Genomic DNA, 20,263 nt, shown 5'->3' on the forward strand with positions numbered 1-20,263 from the left:
AAAAAGAAAGAAAAGTTAATATTTCATATTTATAACAATGCTTTGTAAAAAAAAAATAATAATAATACTAAGATGTAACATTTTTAAATAAGTTTATATCCCCAAAACAGAATTTGGTAATGAATGGATAAATTAAGTAAATTTTAATAATTAGTAAACAATATACTTTTAATTGTTTAGGTTGACAGTTACCTTAATATAACTGAAGTATCTCCTCATATAGGCATTAACAGATCAACAACAGTTTGGTAAAGCTGATGATATGTATGATAAATGTATTGATTTGGAACCAGATAATGCCACAACATATGTTCATAAAGGGTATGTATATTTGTGGTTCTCTTTGTTTCTGTAAGAAACTGTATTTCCTGCATAGTAATAAGATGGATTTCTTCTAGTCCTTAAGAAAGGAAGTGGGGGACTGTGATAGAGAGTGTCAGTGAGTTAACTGACAAATTTCCTAATGCTGTGGATGCTTTATTAATTTTTGAAATTGTACTTACATTTCATTCTTACACAGCAGTTAATAAATGTACTAGCATAAAGATTTCAGTTCTGAACATCCTGCCAAATATTACCTGTATCAAAATAAGTTTTTTCAGTCCTTGTGTACTTGAATTATCGTTAAGAAAAAAACTTAAATTGTACAAAGTAAAAAAATAGGCCATGCAAGGTAAGTCAGTAGTAGAGCCTAGACCTTTGGACACTTTTTTCATAATAAGGAATTTGGACTATAAAACCAATATAAAATTGAGGGGGGGGGGAATTAATGCTGATTATGTACGGTTTTAGTTGGGTTTTCCTTGTAAATTCATTGAGGTCGGAAATTGAGTCACGTACTTATCCTAATGATACTGTGCCATCGTCCCATCTGACTGCCTTGTTGCATTTGCAGTTTACTTCAGCTTCAGTGGAAGCAAGATCTGGATAGAGGTTTGGAGCTCATCAGCAAGGCTATTGAAATTGACAATAAATGTGATTTTGCATATGAAACCATGGGAACTATTGAAGTGCAAAGGTAACTCCTATAGTATGTTAGAAAATTTAAGGCAGCTCCATAGATACTTATCTTTTCATTCTTATTACAGATATGTTATTGTCAATATCCATTAAGTCTTAATATGTCATGCCTTTTGAAGCAAGCTTCCCTTAAAAGTATACAACTGATTTGCCTTGTTTCATTACTTTTTCAATTTAAAAGTCACACTTTAAAAAATTGTTGAAGTCAAGCATATGCATTAGAAAGGAAAATTTGAGCATTATGTGTAGGTAGGAGCACAGCCAAGGGACTTGGGGGAACCTGTGATTGGAGGGGAGGGACATGGGGTGGGAGTGTGGTGGTAGGAGATAAGGGGAAAGTTGAGTTCACACACATGTGAAGGTAAGGCCCCTGGATACTATTAATGTTCTCTGAGGTTACGTCACTGCCTTTTTTTTTTTTTTTTTTTAAATCTATCTTTGGGGGGTGGGGGGAGAATGCAAGCAGGGGAGGGGCAGGGTGAGGGCGACAGGATCTGAAGCAGGTTCAGCACTGACAGGCTGACAGCAGCGAGCCCTACGTGGGGCTCGAACTCATGAACTGCGAGATCATGACGTGAGCTGAAGCTGGACACTCAACCGCCCCATGTCACTGCTTTCTAAAGGAGCCTTATGATTTAGTACAGAAACACAATGAACTTAGGAGCCAGACGGGATTATAATTTTGAGTAAGTCATTTAATTTCTCTAGTCTCACTGTTCTTATCTGTAAACAGAGACTACAGAGGTATAATGTAAGCACATAGTATTTATAATAGTAGCTAACATTGAGTGCTTTCTTTGTGCTAGGCACTATTTTGTTTCTTATGAAAGAGCAAAGAATTTATTAGGATCATAGTTGAACCTTAGTGGTCAGAAACTTCACTGTATTCTGTACAATTCCTATAGGATGTGAAACATTTAAAATTTTGTTCTTTTAGAGGAAACATGGAGAAAGCCATTGACATGTTCAACAAAGCTATTAACCTGGCCAAATCGGAGATGGAGATGGCTCATCTGTACTCACTGTGTGATGCTGCTCATGCCCAGACAGAAGTTGCAAAGAAATACGGATTAAAACCACCAACATTATAAAATAGGGGGAAAGAGAATGACCCTCTTTTTAGAAGTTTACTCCCTTTTCAACTGAACCCTAAAGACACTGTCATGAACTGTGTTGAATGGTGGAACTTAGTATTTCTGTTTGTGCTGTTGTCATTCATTACAGGTTTCATGTCTAGGTGTTGTGGGAGTGGCTGTTGAAGGAAGTTTGCAGTGTTGCAGCTTTTATTCCCTGTGCAACAAAAGCTTAGAACCTGTTAAAGGGATATGAAAGCTGCAAAGAGTACAGATGATAATTAGCCATGCAAATAAAAACTTCGATTTGTTGATTTGGCTTTTTTTTTTTTTTTTTTGAGGCGGGGGATGGGGGGCGATGGTTATGTTCTGGATGATTTTTGTGTGTGTGTGTGTGTGTGTGTGTGCGCGCGCGTGTGCACGCGCGTAATATATTTTACAGCATGTTGGTTTTTAAATTCATATAGTAAGTGCTGTAAAACAAGTTTCTTTGATTCAGTTAATCCCTTTAGTTTTTTATTTAAGGAAACAAAGCTTAAATGGGGATTTTGTTTTGAAGGCAGCAAAACTGAGACCCTTTAAACCACTGTCAGCATGCACAATGCCTCTGATTCTGCAGAATTGTTAGATTCAGTGGCAACTTAAGCCTTTTGACCCCATTCAACTCCAATGGATAATGTACATTGTTCCTAAAGTCTATAGCAACTGGCTTTCATACAGTAAATCACACAGAACCAAACATTCTGGTATATATGCTGGAAGACTGAAAATTAATGAGTGAGTGAACCAGGCAAGAGGTAAGATGAAATTGAAATGGGTTTTAATTGCCTGTGGCTATTTTTTATATTAGGCACACTATTTAATAGTGTACTTTTGAAAGAAAATTCAGGTTGGTTGTGTGTATAAAGATGAAGTGTAATACATGGGAGTGTTTAGCTTAAAATTTGTAGTGCAGAAATGTGGCTAAAGGTTCAAAAAGGATATGTTTTGGAGACAGAAGCATAGTATTTCCTAAGGTGGTAAGTTTAGTGTTTTAACTATGGCTATGTGTGCTTAAAGAATTTTAAGCCAGTATTTTCAGAAGTGCTGAAGAAATGTGGAATGCTTTTTAGTTTGGAGCTAACCTTGCTCTCTAGTGCCTGACTGCCCATGCCTAGATCTTTACTAGGGACACTGACAGTTTTATCTTTACTTCACCTTCTTACTGAAAAAAAAAAAAAAAAATTGTTTTTGTTTTCCAATTGTCACTTTTCTAGACCATCCTTTTGTTTATATGCTGGATTTTTCTGGTGGGAGAGAGGTTGTGTTCTTAAAGTGTCTTGTTTTGAGATATTTGGAGTTGGGAGAGGTTTATTTAAGTCTGAGTATAATAAAAAAGCAAGCAAGCCTTTGGTTACACTCTGGAAATGAATTCTAATTAGTTTACATTTTTTGGGAGTAAAGGAGCATTGTATCCCTCTGTAAGAGGGTGCTTTATCCTAATGAAGTCAAAAAGATTCTGTCTACAAGTGCTACTTTTTTAGAAACTATGAGAAATGACCCCTTCCAAAGTCAGTCTGGAAGACACTGAGGAGGCCTCTAGTGGGGACAGTTTAACATAACTGAAGATGGCCTGGATAATGGAAAGTTTGAGAGCTGTGCATTTCAGTTCTTAAAGTATGTACCAATTATCATGATCCCTGAATACAGAAATGTTCTACATATCTGAATAACCTCGGACTTAAAGTTTTTATTTGCATGGCTATATTTATATTAACACTGGTATTTTCTTCTACTCTTCTCCCTTCCTACCCTTTGGGGTTGGGTAGAAAAAGACACGAAGGAAACTGAAGCATGTGCCATTCAATACTATCATTCCAAATCCTCATGGACTATTGCTTGTTCTGAAAAATTTGAAACTGCACTGAAAGCTGCATTTGTCTGTATCTTTTCTTTTGTAAATGACCTCACATGTAAATTCACCAAATAAATATTACATTCAAGCTTTTCTATCTGTCCTTTAAATAAAAAGATAGGTACTTTATTTATCATAGTATTGAGTAAAACCATAATCATTCTCTTATGGGCTTAAACTAACTGAAAATAGGTCTCATTAGTATATGAAGCAAATTAAATTTTTGGTGTGAATTGTGGAGGTTCCTGAGAACATCTTTGCTTCCTATTGGAGAAACAAAGCTCCAAGAAGGGCTACCAGAGCCAGCTTCCTTTATTCCTACCTATACCTGCCCTTACCTATGCTTGCATGGCAGCCTAGAAGTCTGCCAACCAGACCTGAGCCTTGTGTCTAACATGATCTTCGAACTGGTTTCACCAAGTTTTGGTCACAGTTTGCAACCACTCTAGTCTTTCAGAAAGGATGCCTGACATTATCTGTCTAGTAACTGAGGTATAAATAGGAATATATCCCAAAACAACAGTAAAAAATTTGGTTTTAAAACAATTCTGGTAGAACTTTCAGGTCTCTGGGAACTCAAGGCTGTTTATAAACAGGAGGACCATATGATTTAAGCAAACCAGGAAACTTCTGAGTATAAAAGTAATAATTACTTAAGCCTGTTCTGGGTACACTGGGCTCTTTGCTATTTGTATATATAAGAAAATAACATACAAGGAGGGGGGGAGTAATTAATCCTAAACTCAGTCCTCTTTAAAACTGATTTGTGGGGCACCTGGGTGGCGCAGTCGGTTAAGCGTCCGACTTCAGCCAGGTCACGATCTCGCGGTCCGTGAGTTCAAGCCCCGCGTCGGGCTCTGGGCTGATGGCTCAGAGCCTGGAGCCTGCTTCCGATTCTGTGTCTCCCTCTCTCTCTGCCCCTCCCCCGTTCATGCTCTCTCGCTGTCCCAAAAATAAATAAACGTTGAAAAAAAAATTAAAAAAAAAAAAAAAAACTGATTTGTGAATAAAGTGATAGAACTTTAACTTGATCTATTTTCAAGCCTTAACACACTGTGATTGAATAATGGTCCCCCAAAATATACCCACATCTTGATCCATGGAATCTGTGAATGTTAATTTATATAGCAAAAATGAACTTGATAGATATGATTGTTAATGATCTTGACATGGGAGGATTATGCTGGATTATCTGAGTAAACCCCAAATGTAATCCCAAGTGTGTTTGTAAGAGGGAAATTGCAGACAGAAGATTATGTGACTACAGGGAGAGAGTAGAGTGACGTGGCCACAAACCAAGGAATGCTGGCAGCCACCAGAAGCTGGAAAAGCAAGAAATAGATTCTGCCTTAAAGCAGATGTTGGCCCTGCCACTAAATTTGTGGCAGCTTGGTTACAGGACTGATAGGAAACTAACATACACTCCTCCCATCTATTGTGTACACGTGGCTTACAATTTAAAGGAATTCTTTTAGGTATCTCAAAGTCCAGCACGTCTTCATGTACACTTAAATTTTGGCAAAAAGTGGTTTAGGCAATGAATGTATACCCAGGCCACAGTGTGGAGGTTTAATCAAGAGCTGGAACATTTGTGATGTAAAATACATGTGATCATGGTACACTCAACCAGACCAAAAGGCTGCTCCTTCAGTTACGAGGCAAAAGTTGACACACCAATCTCTGATGAATATAGATGCAAAATTCAACAAAATATTACCACACTAAATCATGCATTTAAAAAAAATCATTTACCCCAGTCAAGTAGGATTTAATCCATGGAGATTCAAAATTTGCAAATCAATGTACTATATCACATTAATGAAAGATAAAAAGGTATTATCGTCTCAATGGATGCAGAAAAAGCACACGACAAAGTACAACATGCATTCTCTCAAAGTAGGTTTAGAGGAAACACATCTCAACGTATTAAAAACTACATATGAAAAAACCTATAGTATACTAACATACTCAATGGTGAAAGCTTTACTTCTAAGATCAGAAACACACACATGTCCACTCAACACTTACCTGGAAGCTAAGCCACAGCAATCAGACAAGCAAAAAAACAAAAGATATCCAAACTGGAAAGATGTAAAACTTTTGTGGATAGCACAATGCTATATACAGAAAATCCTAAAGACTCCACCAAAAAACTACTAGTACTAATAAATGAATTCAGTAAAGTTGCAGGATACAAAATCGACATTATGTAACAGATTATGTAACATATATCTGTTACATTTCTACAGACTAATAATGTAGCAGAAAGAAAAATTAAAGTCTCATTTACAATTGCATCAAAAAGAATAAACTTTAGGATGAACCTTAACCAAGGAGGTGAAAGACATGTACTCTGAAAACTATAAAACCATGATGAAACAAACTCAAAATGGAATAAAAAGATACCATGGTCATGGAATGGAGGAACCAATCTTGTTAAACCGCATACTACCCAGAGCAACCTACAGATTTAATGCAATACCTGTCAAAATACCAACATTTTCCACAGAACTAGAAAAATTCTAAAATTTGTGTGGAACCCAAAAAGACTCCGAATAGCCAATGCAATCTTGAGAAGAACAAATTAGAGATGTATCACTATCCCAGATTACAAATTACACAACTGTAGTAATCAAAACAGTATGGTAGTAGCATGTTAAAGGACCCATAGATCAATGGAACAGAATAGACATCCCCAGAAATAAAACCATGCTTATATGCTCAATTAACCTATGACAAAGGAGGCTAGAACATAACAGGGAAATGACAGCCCCTTCAATAAATGGTGCTGGGAAAACTAGACCACTTTCTAATGCCATACACAATAATAAACTCAAAATGGATTAAAGGTGAGACCTGAAACTATAAAACCTGCAAAAGAAAACAGTAATTTCTTAGACATCAGCTGTCACATTTTTCTAGATCTGTCTCCTCAGCCAAGGGAAGCCAAAGCAAAATTAAATTACTAGAACCACATCAAAATAAAACGCCTTTGCACAATGAAGGCAAACCATCAACAAAACAAAAAGGCAACCTACTGAATGGGGGGAGAAATTCACAAAAGATATATCCAATAAAGGGTTAATGTAAAAAACATATAAAGAACTTCTACAACTCAATCCCCCCCAAAACAAATAATTCACTTAAAAATGGGCAAAGCACCTGAATAGACATTTTTTCAAAAAAGACATACAGATGGCCAACATACACATGAAAAGATACTCAACATCACTTATCAGGGAAATGCAAATCAAAACCACAATGAATGGCTCAAATCAAATCAGAATGGCTCAAATAAAAAAGACGAAATAACAAGTGCTGACAAGGATATGGAGAAAAAGGAACTGTCCTGCCCATTGGTGGGAAGGCAAATTGGTGTAGCCACTGTGGAAAACAATATGGAGGTTCCTCAAAAAATTAGAATTACCAGATGACCTAGTAATTTCACTATGGGCTATTTGCCAAAGAATAGGAAATACACTAATTTGAAAAGATATATGCACCCCTATGTTTACTACAGCATTATTTAGCTAAGTTATGGAAGCAGACTAAGTGTTCATTGATAGATGAATGGATAAAGAAAATATGGTGTAGAGGCGCGTGGGTGGCTCGGTTGGGCATCCAACTCTTGATCTTGACTCAGGTCATGATCTCATGGTTTGTGGGATTGAGCCTTGTGTCTGGCTCTGCACTGACAGAATGGATCCTGCTTGGGATTCTCTCTCTGCTTCCTTCCCAGCTCACACACGTGCTTGCTCAAAATAAACAAACTTAAAAAAAAAAAAAAAAGGTGGGGGCACCTGGGTGACTCAATTGGTTAAGCATCTGACTTCAGCTCAGGTCATGATCTCACAGTTTATGAGTTCGAGCCCCACATAGGGATCTGTGTTGACAGTTAAGAGCCTGGAACCTGCTTTGGATTCTGTGGCTCTCTCTCTCTCTCTCTGCCTCTCCCCTGCTTGCATGCACATGCTTGCTCTCTCAAAAATAAACATTAAAAAAATTTTTTTAAGAAAAAATGTGATATACATATATATGTATATCATATATATTGTATATAATATATATGATATATTTTATATATATATATTTATATATGTATATATATATGTATAGATAGGTAGATATAACACACACATATAGTGGTATATTAGACACAAAATAGAATGAAATCATGCCATTTGTAACAACATGGATGGATCTAGAGGGTATAATGCTAAGTGAGATACATTAGAAAAATACCATATGATTGCACTCATGTAGAATTTAAGAAACAACAAAGAAAAAAGAGACAAACCACATTTCTATACACCAAATGGTCACCAGAAGGAAGGGAGGGATAACTGAAATAGGTGAAGGGGATTAAGAGTACACATACCATAATGAGGACTAACATATAGAGTTGTTAAATCATTATACTCGTGCCTGAAACTAACATAACACTATGTTAATAAAGAAAAAGTGGAGATGCCTCTGCCAATATATAAAAGAAACATGAAAGGAATGACACTATTTCCAAGTATTTTTTTTAAGTGTTGAAATTAGACAATATGAAAAATAACTACACTCTGGTGTACTTTAAGGTGACAGAGCACAAATTCTATTGGGGATTGACAGCTAGTATTCTTTCTAGATGGTCTTCATGCTAGAGGGTATTTAAGGTCCTGCTGATCACTGGGACAGAAATGGCAGTGGTGCCTGTCACCAACCAAAGGAGGGGAGGAAGCTAAAGGTGGGAACACACTAAGGACCAACATGACTACTGCCTTTCAGAGTGCAGAGCACTTAATCTTGCCAGTTCTTTTGTTGGCACTGGAAGAAAACAGAACTCTGTGCAAGCATTGTCCTAGAAGCCATGGGAGGGCTCAACAGATACAAAAGGCTTCCAGAGCAAGTGTAGGGGGGAAAGACCATGACTAAAACTAACATCTGAGCATCATGAAAAGTTTAAAGTACGGGGACTGGACAAAGTACGTAAGATTCTCTGCAGAGATGTCCCATTGTCTAAATTATCAATGAACTGCTGTATTAAACAACTTGTACCCAATTTTATCTCCGAGTGTCTGCCTTATGTCAAGAATTGTGAAGGATCTAAGATTTTACCTAGGACTTGAGATCCTAGGTCAGAGACATGGACTTAATTAAGAACAGAAAGCTTCATGTTCGCTTTGCTTCCCTTGTACCCCAGATACTATGGAGATGATCTGAAATAATCTAAGTGGATGCTGCATGGGCAGTGGGACTGTGTCACAGATGAGAGACTCCGAACATAGGAAACTCAAATCTTAATGGGCTGATTGCAAGCAAAGCTGCCTGACTTTGGTAGCAGAGGAAAACATTTTTATTATACTGGTTTGTAAATAAACCTGTCCTAAGCTCCAGAAAGAGACAGTCTCTATATTCCAAAACTTTCAAACTGCTTTGAAAGGGCAGTCTGGAAGAAATGCCTCTGTTCACAAGACAGGCAGAAACTTAAGAGACTCACTGAGAAATGATTACCCATCTCTACATGTTTTTACCTTCTATTCACCTCAAGCTTAATCTTTCACCAGTTCAGAGGATTATGCTGTCTATCTGGGACGATAGCATGGTGCAGGGAAAAGTATTAATGGCCTCAGCATGAAGTGACTTAAGTTCTAACTAACGTTGCTTTCCACCGGTTGCATTATCTTAAGTAAATGAAGGTCCCACCCAGCTCTAAGTTACATGAAGTTATACCATGTCCCAGATCTTACCCAATTAGAATCCTTTAGGGTAAAGAAATGATTCCAGCAAACGTAGAAAACTTATTTAGCCAGAAAACTTGTACATGTATTAGTGCAATCTGTAGGAAAAAAAGTCACTCCAATTCAACTTGTTTTTACTGAGCACCCATCATGGTGAGGACTAGCCACGAAAAGAGCATAAAGGCCTTGAGGAACTCCAAAACTAAGATGACAAAATTGGTGCCATAAAGTTCTATAAAATGTGGTATGGAAACACAACAGTAATGAATTCTGCTAAGACTTGAGGGATAAGTAGTATTTGGGTAAAGAGCTTTCTAAAAGATGGGGAAACCACCAGAATTTAAAAATGAAACCTAAGTGAAGAGACATTATGAGTATGAGTTGAAATAAGCCTCTGAGTCCAGCAAGATGAAGCTTTTGTGTTTCAAAACTGGTGAGAAGATGCCAATAGTGTAGCTACATGTTTGAGAATTATCAGCATATATTTAAGACAACATGTAGATGAGCTTACTTCAGGAGAAAATTAAAATTAAAATGGGCTAAAAATAAAACTTTGGGAAACATCAACATCTAAGGGAAAAAGGTGGCAATGAAAAAGTGGTCAGACCACTTACCACAGTGAGACCAAGGTCACATTGATGGTGTTAGGTTTCAGAGAGGTCAAATGAACAAGTCTACAAATAGATCATCAGTAATCTTCATCAGGTAAGTGTCATTGGAATGGTGAGGGCAGACTCTGGCTGCCAGGCTCTGAAAAGTAACTGAAAGATCAGAATGGACTAGTAAGCCGAAATGACTCCTTTAAGAAATGTGTTTAAAAAAAAGAAAAAAAGGGCAGTTCTAAACTAAATGAACCTCAGGAGGTCTACACCAAAACACATAATAATTAAAATGGCAAAGTTTAAAGATAAAAAGAATTTTAGAAGTTGTAAAAGAGAAGCAAAAGTTATATATAAGGGGAACTCCATAAGGCTATCAGATGATTTTTCAGCAGAAACTTAATAGACCAGAAGGAGGTGGCATGATATATTCAAAGAACTACAATCAGGAATACTCCACCAGTCAAGGTTATCATTTAGAATTGAAGGAGAGATAAAGAGTTTCCCAAACAAAAGTAAAAGGAGTTCTGGTCTTACACGAAATGTTAAAGGTACTTAATTGGGGGAGATGGGGGAGGTGGGGTAAGGCCATAAGTAGAAGTAAAAAAATTATGAATTAAAAAGATGTAAAATATGACAACATACACCTAAAACACACAGGAGTAAAAAAGAAGAATGTGTTCAAACTTAAATGACCACCAACTTGATATAGTTTGTCAGATACTTAGAATCCTATATATGAACTTCATAGTAACCACAAACCCAAAACCTCTAACAGATACACAAAAATAAAGAGAAAGAAAGCCAAGCTTAACACTATAGAAAGTCATCAATCACAAGGAAAGAGCAAGAAAAGAAACAAAAAAATACAAAAACATCCAGGAAACAACTAACAAAATGGCAATAAGTACATATCAATAATTACTTTAAATGTAAATGGTCTAAATGTCCAATCAAAAGAGAGAGTGGCAGAATGGATGGGGAAAAAAGCCATCTATATGGTGTCTACAAGAGACTCACTTCAGTCCTAAAGACACATACAGACTGAAAATGAAAGGCTAGAAAAAGATATACCATGCAAATAGAAATGGGGGGAACGGGGGAAAGCCAGGTAGCAATAGACAAAATAGACTTTAAAACAAAGACTATAACAAGACAAAAAGAAGACCACTACATAATAAAGGGATCACTCCAACAGCCAAATCTCAGTAAGTTTAAGAAGGTTAAAGGCATATCATGCATTATTTCCAACAATGATATGAAACCAGAAATCAATCACAAGAACAAAACCAGTAAAAATATAAACATAGAAACTAAACCATATGCAACTACACAACCCATGAGTTACAAAGAAATCAAAGAGAAAATAAAAAAAACAAAACTACACATAGAAAAATGAAAATGAAAACACAGCAGTCCAAAATCTTTGAGAAAAATCTCAAATTAACAATGTAAACTTACACCTAAAAGAACTAGAAAAAGAAGAAAATAAAATCTCAAGGTTAGGAGAAGGAAGGAAATAATATAGGTCAGGGCAGAAATACATGAAATAGAGACTGAAAAAGAAAAGATCAATGAAACCAAGAGTCAGTTCTCTGAATAAATAAATATTGATAAATCTTCAGTCAGATTTAAAAAAAGGACAAAAATAAAATCAGAAGTGAAAGAGGAAAAGTGACAACACCCACAGAAATGCAAAGGATTACAATAAAAAAAATTAGCAGCAAACTGGACAACCCTGAAGAAATGGATAAATTCCTAGAAACATATGTTCTTTAAAAAATGAATTACATACATACATACATACATACAATGGAGTATTACTCAGCAATCAAAAAGAATGAAATCTTGCCATTTGCAACTATGTGGATGGAACTAGAGTATATTATGCCAAGCGAAATTAGTCAGAGAAAGGCATATATCCTATGACTTCACTCACATGAGGACTTTTCAGATACAAAACAGATGAACATAATGGAAGGGAAGCAAAAAAATATATAAAGAACCATATGATCCTGTCAATCGATGCAGAAAAGGCCTTTGACAAAATCCAGCACCCTTTCTTAATAAAAACCCTTGAGAAAGTCGGGATAGAAGGAACATACTTAAAGATCATAAAAGCCATTTATGAAAAGCCCACAGCTAACATCATCCTCAACGGGGAAAAACTGAGAGCTTTTTCCCTGAGATCAGGAACACGACAGGGATGCCCACTCTCACCGCTGTTGTTTAACATAGTGCTGGAAGTTCTAGCATCAGCAATCAGACAACAAAAGGAAATCAAAGGCATCAAAATTGGCAAAGATGAAGTCAAGCTTTCGCTTTTTGCAGATGACATGATATTATACATGGAAAATCCGATAGACTCCACCAAAAGTCTGCTAGAACTGATACATGAATTCAGCAAAGTTGCAGGATACAAAATCAATGTACAGAAATCAGTTGCATTCTTATACACTAACAATGAAGCAACAGAAAGACAAATAAAGAAACTGATCCCATTCACAATTGCACCAAGAAGCATAAAATACCTAGGAATAAATCTAACCAAAGATGTAAAGGATCTGTATGCTGAAAACTATAGAAAGCGTATGAAGGTAATTGAAGAAGATTTAAAGAAATGGAAAGACATTCCCTGCTCATGGATTGGAAGAATAAATATTGTCAAAATGTCAATACTACCCAAAGCTATCTACACATTCAATGCAATCCCAAACAAAATTGCACCAGCATTCTTTTCGAAACTAGAACAAGCAATCCTAAAATTCATATGGAACCACAAAAGGCCCCGAATAGCCAAAGTAATTTTGAAGAAGAAGACCAAAGCAGGAGGCATCACAATCCCAGACTTTAGCCTCTACTACAAAGCTGTCATCATCAAGACAGCATGGTATTGGCACAAAAACAGACACATAGACCAATGGAATAGAATAGAAACCCCAGAACTAGACCCACAAACGTATGGCCAACTCATCTTTGACAAAGCAGGAAAGAACATCCAATGGAAAAAAGACAGCCTCTTTAACAAATGGTGACGGGAGAACTGGACAGCAACATGCAGAAGGTTGAAACTAGACCACTTTCTCACACCATTTACAAAAATAAACTCAAAATGGATAAAGGACCTGAATGTGAGACAGGAAACCATCAAAACCTTAGAGGAGAAAGCAGGAAAAGACCTCTCTGACCTCAGCCGTAGCAATCTCTTACTCGACACATCCCCAAAGGCAAGGGAATTAAAAGCAAAAGTGAATTACTGGGACCTTATGAAGATAAAAAGCTTCTGCACAGCAAAGGAAACAACCAACAAAACTAAAAGGCAACCAACGGAATGGGAAAAGATATTTGCAAATGACATATCGGACAAAGGGCTAGTACCCAAAATCTATAAAGAGCTCACCAAACTCCACACCCGAAAAACAAATAACCCAGTGAAGAAATGGGCAGAAAACATGAATAGACATTTCTCTAAAGAAGACATCCGGATGGTCAACAGGCACATGAAAAGATGTTCAGGGTCGCTCCTTATCAGGGAAATACAAATCAAAACCACACTCAGGTATCACCTCACACTAGTCAGAGTGGCCAAAATGAACAAATCAGGAGACTATAGATGCTGGAGAGGATGTGGAGAAACGGGAACCCTCTTGCACTGTTGGTGGGAATGCAAATTGGTGCAGCCGCTCTGGAAAGCAGTGTGGAGGTTCCTCAGAAAATTAAAAATAGACCTACCCTATGACCCAGCAATAGCACTGCTAGGAATTTATCCAAGGGATACAGGAGTACTGATGCATAGGGGCACTTGTACCCCAATGTTCATAGCAGCACTCTCAACAATAGCCAAATTATGGAAAGAGCCTAAATGTCCATCAACTGATGAATGGATAAAGAAATTGTGGTTTATATACACAATGGAATACTACGTGGCAATGAGAAAAAATGAAATATGGCCTTTTGTAGCAATGTGGATGGAACTGGAGAGTGTGATGCTAAGTGAAATAAGCCATACAGAGAAAGACAGATACCATATGGTTTCACTCTTATGTGGATCCTGAGAAACTTAACAGGAACCCATGGGGGAGGGGAAGGAAAAAAAAAAAAAAAAAAGAGGTTAGAGTGGGAGAGAGCCAAAGCATAAGAGACTGTTAAAAACTGAGAACAAACTGAGGGTTGATGGGGGGTGGGAGGGAGAAGAGGGTGGGTGATGGGTATTGAGGAGGGCACCTTTTGGGATGAGCACTGGGTGTTGTATGGAAACCAATTTGACAATAAATTTCATATATTAAAAAAAAAAAAAAAACAAAAACAGGGAGGAGGACAAAACATAAGAGACTCTTAAATATGGAAAACAGAGGGTTACTGGAGGGGTTGTGGGAGGCAGGATGGGCTAAATGGGTAAGGGGCATTAAGGAATCTACTCCTGAAATCACTGTTGCACTATATGCTAACTTGGATATAAATTTAAGTAAATAAATAAATAAATAGGAAAAAAAAACCTGAATCACAAAGAATTAGAAAATCTGAACAGACCAATTACTAGTAACAAAATTGAATTCGTAATCAAAAAACTGACAAAGGAAAGTCCAGGACCAGATGAATTCACAGGTGAATTCAACCAAACATTTAAACAAGAGATAATACCTACTCCCCTCAATTATTCCAAAATAGAAGAGGAAGGAAAGCTTCCAAGTACATTTTCAAGGCTAGCATTACCTTGGTATCAAAACTAGACAAAGGCACTACTAAGGAAGAAAACTACAGTCCAATATCTCTGAACACAGATGCAAAACTCCTCAACAAAATATTAGCAAACTACATTCAACAATACATTAAAAGGATAATTCATTGCAATCAAGTGGTATTTATTCCAGGGATGCAAGGATGGCTATTTGCAAATCAATCAACATAACACCACATGAACAAAACGAAGGATATGAATCATATCATCTGAGATGCAGAAAAAGCATCTGACAAAATTAAATACCCATTCATGATACAAACTCTCAATAAAGTGGATTTTGAGGAATCATATCAACATAATAAAGGTCGTATGTGAAAAAAACCACAGCTAACATCATATTCAAAGGTAAAAACCCAGAAGTTTTCCTCTAAGACCAGACACAAGACAAAGATATCTGATAGCCTCACCACTTTTATTCAACATTACTACTGGAAGTCCTAGTCCTAGTCACAGGAATCAGACAAGAAAAAAGGAATAAAAGACATCCAAACTGGTAAAGAAGTAGTTAAAGTGTCACTATTTGCAGAGACATACTAGACAGAGGAAACCCTAAAGACTCCACCAAAAAAACTATTAGGAATAATGAATACAAAATTAACACAAATCAAAAAAAAACAAAACAAAAAAAAATTAACACAAATCAGCTGAGCTTCTATACACTAATAATGAAGTAGCAGAAAGAGAAATTAAGAAATTAAGAAATTAGAGAAATTAAGAAAAAAATTTAATTTACAATTGCATCAAAAAGAATACAATACCTTGGGGCGCCTGGGTGGCTCAGTCGGTTAAGTGTCTGGCTTCGGCTCAGGCCATGATCTCACGGTTCATGAGCTCAAGCCCCGCACTGGGTACTGTGCTGATGGCTCAGAGCCTGGAACCTGCATTGGATTCTGTGTCTCCCTCCCTCTCTGTTCCTCTCCCACTCCCACTCTGTCTCTCTCAAAAATAAAGATTAAAAAAAATTTTTTTAAAAAGAATACCTAGAAATAAACTTAACCAACGTGGTGAAAGATGTGTACTCTGAAGACTATAAAACAATGATGAAAGACATTGAAAATGACACAAATGTAAAGATTTCCTATGCTCACGATTGGAAGAACCAATCTTGTTAAAATGTCCATTCTACCCAAAGTAAACTACAGATTCAATGCAATCCCTATGAATATACCAAAGCATTTGTCACTGTAATAGGATAATACTAAAATTTGTATGGAATTAGTGCAGGCACTGTGAAAAATGGTATGGAGGTTCCTCTAAAAAATTAAAAATAGAAATTCCATATAACCGAGTAATTCCACTATTGGGTATTTACACACACACACACACACACACACACAACCACAAAAGCACTAATTTAAAAAGTTATATACACCTCTATGTATACTACAGCATTTATAATAACCAAAAAAATGCAAGCAACCCAAACGTCCATAGAGGAATGCATAAAGATATGATCTATATGTACAATGGAATATTAGCCATAAAATGGATGAGAACTTGCCTCTGAGACAACATGCGTGGACCTAAAGAGTATTATGCTAAATAAATCAGAGAAAGACAAATACCATATGATTTCATTTATATGTTGAATCTAAAAACCAAATGAATAAACAAAAAGCAGAAAGAGGTTCATAAATACAGACAACTGATGGTTGCAGGGGTGTGGAGGGAGGTGGGGTGTGCAAAATGGGTGAAAGAAAGTAGGAGACACAGACTTCCAGTTACAGAATGAGTAAGTCATAGGGATGAAAGGTACAGTAGAAGGAATATAGTCAACAATATTGTAGTAGTGCTGTGTGGTGACAGAGGTAGTCACCCTTGAGGTGAGCACAGCATAATGTACGACTTACTGACTCATTATGTTGTACACCTGAAAATACTGTAACATTTTGATAAATTAGTAATAATAAAAAGAAATGTAGTAAAAAAAAGGGAGTTTTTTTTATAGGATGGTATAGTTTTAAGGGAGAATGACTCTACAGATACAATAGTAATAATAGTTGAGCACAAAGGAACACATTTGTAGGTTTAAAATATTTCAAGAAGAGCTAGGCATCACAACACTTAGAATATTACTACACCTTGCCCACCATGCTCCATTTTTCCAGATTCATGTTCACTTGGTGAATTATGAGCCAGCTGTGAAGTAATCAGTGAACAAGAAGTAATGTCCTCACACATTTGAGTTTTGGTATTTGATGGTAGATCTAGAACTTAAGTTTCTTTCTTTCTTTCTTTCTTTCTTTCTTTCTTTCTTTCTTTCTTTCTCTTCCTTCCTTTCTTTCTTTCTTTCTTTCTTTCTTTTTTTTTAAGTAATCTCTACATCCAACATGGGGCCTAAACTCACAATCCCAAGATCAAGAGTTGCACGTTCCACCAACTGAGCCAGCCAGGTGCCCGTGTGGCTTAACTTTTTAATTTCTGATTTTAACAAGACCATTTTATCCGAAAGCACATTCTTTCTTCCAACAACTAACTAGCTTTTACTTATCCTTCAATCTTTGATCAAAAAGATACAGAGCTGAATCAAGATAATAACTTGACAAGAAATATGAAACTGCAACACAAAAGTGGTTATAAGGCATAAAGGAAAAAAGCCCATATGAAACCTGCTGCCCTGGCAATTATGTTTGGCCAGTGGAGACATCACAAAATACAGCTTTTCCCTTGCCATCCCCTGGCTTCATCAGACCCATTTACTACCAAAACACACCCCACAGTGCTTAGGAGGCAACATAAAAGACATAAAAACTACCGTCAGTAGAGATCATTGATCCTGAAACCTCAACTCTTTGTCTAAACCTTTTTTCACTTGGTGGACTTTGCACAGACCTAATTCTTGGTGGCAGCAAGAAGTCTTTCCCTAAACACCCACTTGATGTCACAATCTGACTAGTAGTCAGTTTAAACCCTGTAATGTTAGTAATTTACTCATTTGCAACCAATGCAAAACCCATTCTCTGTTAGCCCTCAACTTTAAAAAGCTAGGCCAATGTTTAGGGCCACTTTCATGACTACCAGTATATCCTGGCTTATTTCAAAAAAGGACATAATTTTTGTAAGGGAGTCACTTCGATTAGTTAAGTGTGTTGCCTTATCTAAACTGCAGAAGAGACAGCCTAGGAAGATTGCCAGGAAATGGAGAATGACTACTAATGTGTATGCAATTTCTCTTTGGTGTGATTAAAATGTTCTAAAATTGACTGTGGTGATCGTCACACAATTCTATGAATATACTAAAACCACTGAATTGCAAACTTTAAAAAAATAAACTGCAGGAGAAAGACTGCAACATATGATAGCAGACTTCAAAGTATTATGCAAAAAAAGTATCATTGCCTAACTCAACAAAAAGTGAGGGATTACGGGGAATGACCTTTGAACAAAACATTTTCATGGCCTTGAATTGCAGTGTTCTACTGTTTCAAGCGAACCAAATCCTGGGTTCATTTTGATCAGTATTACTTTATTAAAGGTAGAATCTGGGGCCATGTCACCACATACTGTATGAGAATAAAATGTAACACACTAATGTAGATGCCTACTTTATTCATTTACTTCACAGTCTTCAAATGCACCAGAAGGCAGGATCACCCAATATAACACCAAAAGGACAAGATGACTTGCGTTTAATGAAATACAAAAACAAGTTCTAGTATCCATGTGCTTTATCTGATATAGGAATGCTACATAAAGATAAAGTGTCCTTCCTTCTAGAGCTTCAACTAGATAGTTAAGTTGGCTTGTCCATTGGTTTCCAAACTATTCTGAGCTCTTTGGAGGAAATACCATAAGGTGTTTTTTGGGGACTAAGGGAATCCAAGGCAGAGGGCTCCTAGGCTCTCCACACCCACATCAGCCAGATCATTCTTTCATCATTGTTACAGATATAAGGTTTACTGCAAGATTTTCTATTAAAAAACTGTTTCAGGGCCACCTGGGTGGTTCAGTTAAGCATCTGACTCTAGATTTCAACTCACTGATTCATGAGCTTGAGGCCTGAGTCGGGCTCTATGGAGGCTGCTTAACATTCTCTCTCCCTCTCTGCCCCTCCCTTGCTCACGCACTCATGCTCTCTCAAACTTTAAAAAATTTTAAAAATAAAATAAAAAATTGATCACACTAAAATTATAATGTTTACATTTTTTTAATGTTTATTTTTGAGAGAGAAAGTGGGAGGGGCAGAGAGGAGGATAGAGGATTTGAAGCTGGCTCCGTGCTGAGAGCAGACAGCCCAATGTTGGGCTCAAACTCACGAACTGTGAGATCATGACTTGAGCTGAAGTCAGACACTTAACCGACTGAGCCACCCAGGCACCCCTAAAACTATAAAGTTTAAATATTTGTCTGTGGGCCTACCAGGATACACAGCAGTGATTCTCAAAGTGTAGCTCACAGTTACCTGAAAGTTTTGACATCCTTTAAAAGAATCTTTTAAAGTATTTAAAAATACTTTAAGTGAGCCTTTTAAAGTATTTTTTATAATATTATGAAGTTATTTGGGAACTTCTACTTCAGGCCAAGATGGAGTTACAGGGATCAGATTTACCCTCCCCTCCAAAATAGCTAAAAAAAAGACTATGTATGAAACAGTAGTTTTCAGACATCAGACCTCAGGACAGTGATCCTAAGAGAAGGTAAACAAAAGAAGTGAACCCTCTAATTGCTCTAGCTTATTAAGTTTCCAGGTTGTAGCACAGGGAACATGGCTGGAGGTTAACAGTTTCCCTGAGTTGAGGAGGGAAAGTTGGCAGCCTTAGGAAGCAAAGATGGTAACAGTTCACAGGGCAGAGGTACTGGAGAGGAGAGAGTTGCATAAAGAGGAGGTTCAAGAGATCTGCAGAGAGCTGTGTTCACATCTTCAGCTAAGTACTGATCAGCACATGGATATGAGGAAACTACCTGAAGCACAGGCAGGAACCACTTGACAGTAACAAAGAAAAGACAGATACTGATACATCAGACACCAATAAAGAAAAAAATACACTGAAGACCCAGAAACTAGCCAAAAGGAAGTATCAGAAAAAAGACTGGGTGGTGGGGGGGGCAGAGAGGAAGGGAACAATAGCATCATTGTTGATGGGACACTTCCAAGAACCCTGATGTATGCATAATTAAGAAGGGTTCCTAATATTTTAAGAAATCATAGCTGATGTTCTAAATTGGATGAAAATTATAAAACCAAGCATGTAAGAATAGTAAAGAACTTC

At 36.9% G+C, this 20,263-nt stretch overlaps 2 protein-coding genes across 2 annotated transcripts in view; one reads left to right on the plus strand and one right to left on the minus strand.

Annotated features, from left to right (window-relative positions):
• Positions 1-4,081, plus strand: part of TOMM70 (translocase of outer mitochondrial membrane 70) — a 34,669-nt gene extending 30,588 nt beyond the window's left edge. The window contains exons 10-12 of the mRNA XM_030328925.1: positions 224-321; positions 896-1,018; positions 1,958-4,081. Of these exons, the coding sequence (XP_030184785.1) occupies positions 224-321; positions 896-1,018; positions 1,958-2,111 (375 nt within the window). The 3' untranslated portion in view covers positions 2,112-4,081. The remainder of the gene's footprint in view (positions 1-223; positions 322-895; positions 1,019-1,957) is intronic.
• NIT2 (nitrilase family member 2) overlaps positions 1-20,263 on the minus strand; it is a 56,379-nt gene that overhangs the window by 9,773 nt on the left and 26,343 nt on the right. The window lies entirely within an intron of this gene.

The sequence above is a fragment of the Lynx canadensis genome, chromosome C2 (genome assembly GCF_007474595.2).
Source record: "Lynx canadensis isolate LIC74 chromosome C2, mLynCan4.pri.v2, whole genome shotgun sequence".
NCBI lineage: Eukaryota > Metazoa > Chordata > Mammalia > Carnivora > Felidae > Lynx > Lynx canadensis.